This window comes from Rhinopithecus roxellana, chromosome 9, assembly GCF_007565055.1.
Source record: "Rhinopithecus roxellana isolate Shanxi Qingling chromosome 9, ASM756505v1, whole genome shotgun sequence".
Taxonomy (NCBI): Eukaryota; Metazoa; Chordata; class Mammalia; order Primates; family Cercopithecidae; genus Rhinopithecus; species Rhinopithecus roxellana.
The window spans coordinates 128,342,776-128,345,658 of NC_044557.1; the positions used below are offsets into that span (position 1 = coordinate 128,342,776).

At 40.3% G+C, this 2,883-nt stretch overlaps 1 protein-coding gene across 1 annotated transcript; it reads left to right on the top strand.

Annotated features, from left to right (window-relative positions):
- Nucleotides 1-1,440: 1,440 nt before the first annotated feature.
- Nucleotides 1,441-2,665, top strand: LOC104675524 (neutrophil defensin 4-like). The gene is made up of 2 exons (XM_030937507.1): nt 1,441-1,612; nt 2,565-2,665. The coding sequence occupies exons 1-2, from the start codon at nt 1,441-1,443 to the stop codon at nt 2,663-2,665; spliced, it is 273 nt and encodes a 90-aa protein (XP_030793367.1).
- Nucleotides 2,666-2,883: the final 218 nt, after the last annotated feature.

Genomic DNA, 2,883 nt, shown 5'->3' on the forward strand with positions numbered 1-2,883 from the left:
AAACAAATTTGAACCAAAGTTAAATGAGGAATTCAAATGTAGAGGCTCTCCAAGGGCCCACGGAGCAGCAAAGGATGTGTATCAAATATGGTCATATTATAGAAATATACAGTAATATCTTAAAAATGTGTAAGATACTGTCTCTTTTTTTGTTTTTAAGAGAAAGGGGTCTCACTATGTTGTCAGGCTGGTATCCAACTCCTCTTCTCCGATGATCCTCCCACCTCAGCCTCTCAAATAGCTAGAACTACATGCATGTGCCACCATACTGGCTTAAGATGCATTCTTTCACACAGCAATTCTATTTCTATAAGTTTCTCCATATGGATAAGAGGACATATATACAAGATAATCACTGTAACTTTGCTTATTACTGCAAAAGTTTAAGAATAACCAAATTGTAATAATTTCATTGTATTTTATCAATAGAAAAAAATAAGTGATGGCATATACAAACCCTGCGATAGTATAAGCCTCTTAAAAATTATAACAGCATTCTATGTGTTTAGATACACAAAGTGCCCAGACACAGGTGATAAAAGCAAAGTGCAGAATACTATGAATAACTGCTAATAGTGATGGTTTCCTGGGTCAGAATTGAAGGCCTGGGGTTGAAATGAGAGCTCCTTACTTCTTCTACCATTTGAATGTTGTTCCTTGTGTATGATTTAAAATTTTCTAAAACTAAAAAATAAAAATAAAATAAAAGATCTCAGAAAGGGGTTGGAGGCACCTAAATTACTTTGATATTCCTCCAAGTGGAGAGAAGTACCTGCTACACATTGTATATGATGCATTCAGATCACACCAACTTCTTGAACTAAATCTGAATTTTGATTTTCATCTGATAAACTTGGCCTACTATTCTACTGAACTCATTTCCCCTGTAGCTGATAAGGTCATTGTCCTGTCCACACTGGCCCCGGCAGGAGACTACTCACCTCAAGATCTCAAAAGCCTCCTACATGAGGTTAGTAATATCCCTGAATCCTGCAATGGATTAACTCTCTACTCCACTGGGACCCAGGTCTGACCCCAGAGAGTCATCCAGAGAGTACCAGGGATCATCTTCGGAAAACAAGAGGCATTTGATCCCCAAATTTATTGAATGAAAGCACTGTTGTTTTTCTTCTCTGAATATATAAAAGTAAATACTCAAGCAGATGGGAAACAGGATAGTAGTGTCATTATCATCATTAACAGCTTGGATCAAGAAGAGGCATTAAGCATACAGACTCACTCTGTGATGAAAGCCGGGAGAAAGAGGAGCATCAAAGGGATCTTGAGGGCAAAGGCCGCCCTTCCCTCCCAATCACATGCCCACCTCCTCTCACTGTAGCCTCTGTCTCAGGCCTTCTCCCAGCAGAGCTATAAATCCAAGCTCACTCCTCACTCTCCACACATCCACACCTGCTCTCCCTCCTCCAGGTGACCCCAACCATGAGGACCCTCGCCATCCTTGCTGCCATTCTCCTGGTAGCCCTGCAGGCCCAGGCTGAATCACTCCAGGAAACAGCTGATGACACTGCAACCCAGGAGCAGCCTGGGGAAGAAGACCAGGACCTTGCTGTCTCCTTTGAAGAAAATGGACTCTCAACTCTTAGAGCCTCAGGTAGGACACATCAATGTTGCAGATCTGCAAAATAGAGACAGGCTCTGGCGTCAAGTGTGGAAAAGTCTACCTCACTTGAGTGACTTTACTTAATCTTCCTGGACCTTGATTTTCTCATCTCTAAGTTAATCAGTGAGAACCGAACACATCTGAAAGATTTTCTTTCTTCTAAGACTTTTAGTTTCAAGATATTTCTGTGAAATTTACTACTTTTAAGATAGAAAGAGCTACACTGACTAATTGTTTCTAGGTCTGAATGGGTAGACTTAGTTACAGAGAGAATATTTTACTTTGTCCATTGGTAAAGCTTTTAGAACCTAGAGAGGTACCTATGGGTGTGTTGCAATGTAGGCTAATAGGTTTAATTAAATCTTTCTGCAATACATACTTAGATCCAAACATGATATTGTGTCTTATACATATACACAATAATTATTTGTCAATTAAAATAAGTAAATAAGTAAAATGTTTAAGAAAAAAGAGAGAGAGGGGGAATGAAGAATTTGAATTTGGAAGGTCTTCAAAGACTCCTTGAGCACCAAAGTATTCAAGTCCATGACATGAGCATGCACAATGCAGCATCTCAGAAACTGATCCAGGTGCATTAGGGAGCCTTGTTAGGACATGGAGATCATACATGGAGGTCAATATTAGGGGTATGGACTAAGCAGAATGAAGAGTAGGTAACCCTGATGTTGAGAGGTATATTGTTTTACCAGGGAGCAGGTAATAAACATGTCCTGGATAGACTCAGATGGGGAAAGAGCTATGATCTTGCATGACTAACACATAGCTAGTACGATTTCTTGTCATTTATGACAAAGACATGAATTTTCTCCATCCTAACATGACTGATACAGTGTCTCTTGTTGAGACTATCTCAGTTAGTCTGGCTCTGCCTGTCCTTTTCCCCACCTCCCTCGCTGTGCCTGACCCTCTCTTCCTTCCACAGGTTCTCAGGCAAGACTCGCCTGCCATTGCCGACCCCGTTGTTGGTGGTTTGAATCCCAGTATGCGAACTGCGGCCCAAGGTTCAAACGCTGCTGTCGCTGAGCTTCCTAGATAGAAACCAAAGCAGTGCAAGATTCAATCCAAAGTCCTGAAGAAAGAAAAACATTTCACCCTCTGTACCCTGTGTCTTTCTAAATTATTCTCTCCAAAATAAAGTTCAAGCATTAAACTTAGTGTGTTTGACTGTTCAAATTTTCTTTTTCCTTTTTTTCCCTTTTGCTTTTTTATATGATGGATTGTATGGTTCCTTTGTATAGAGA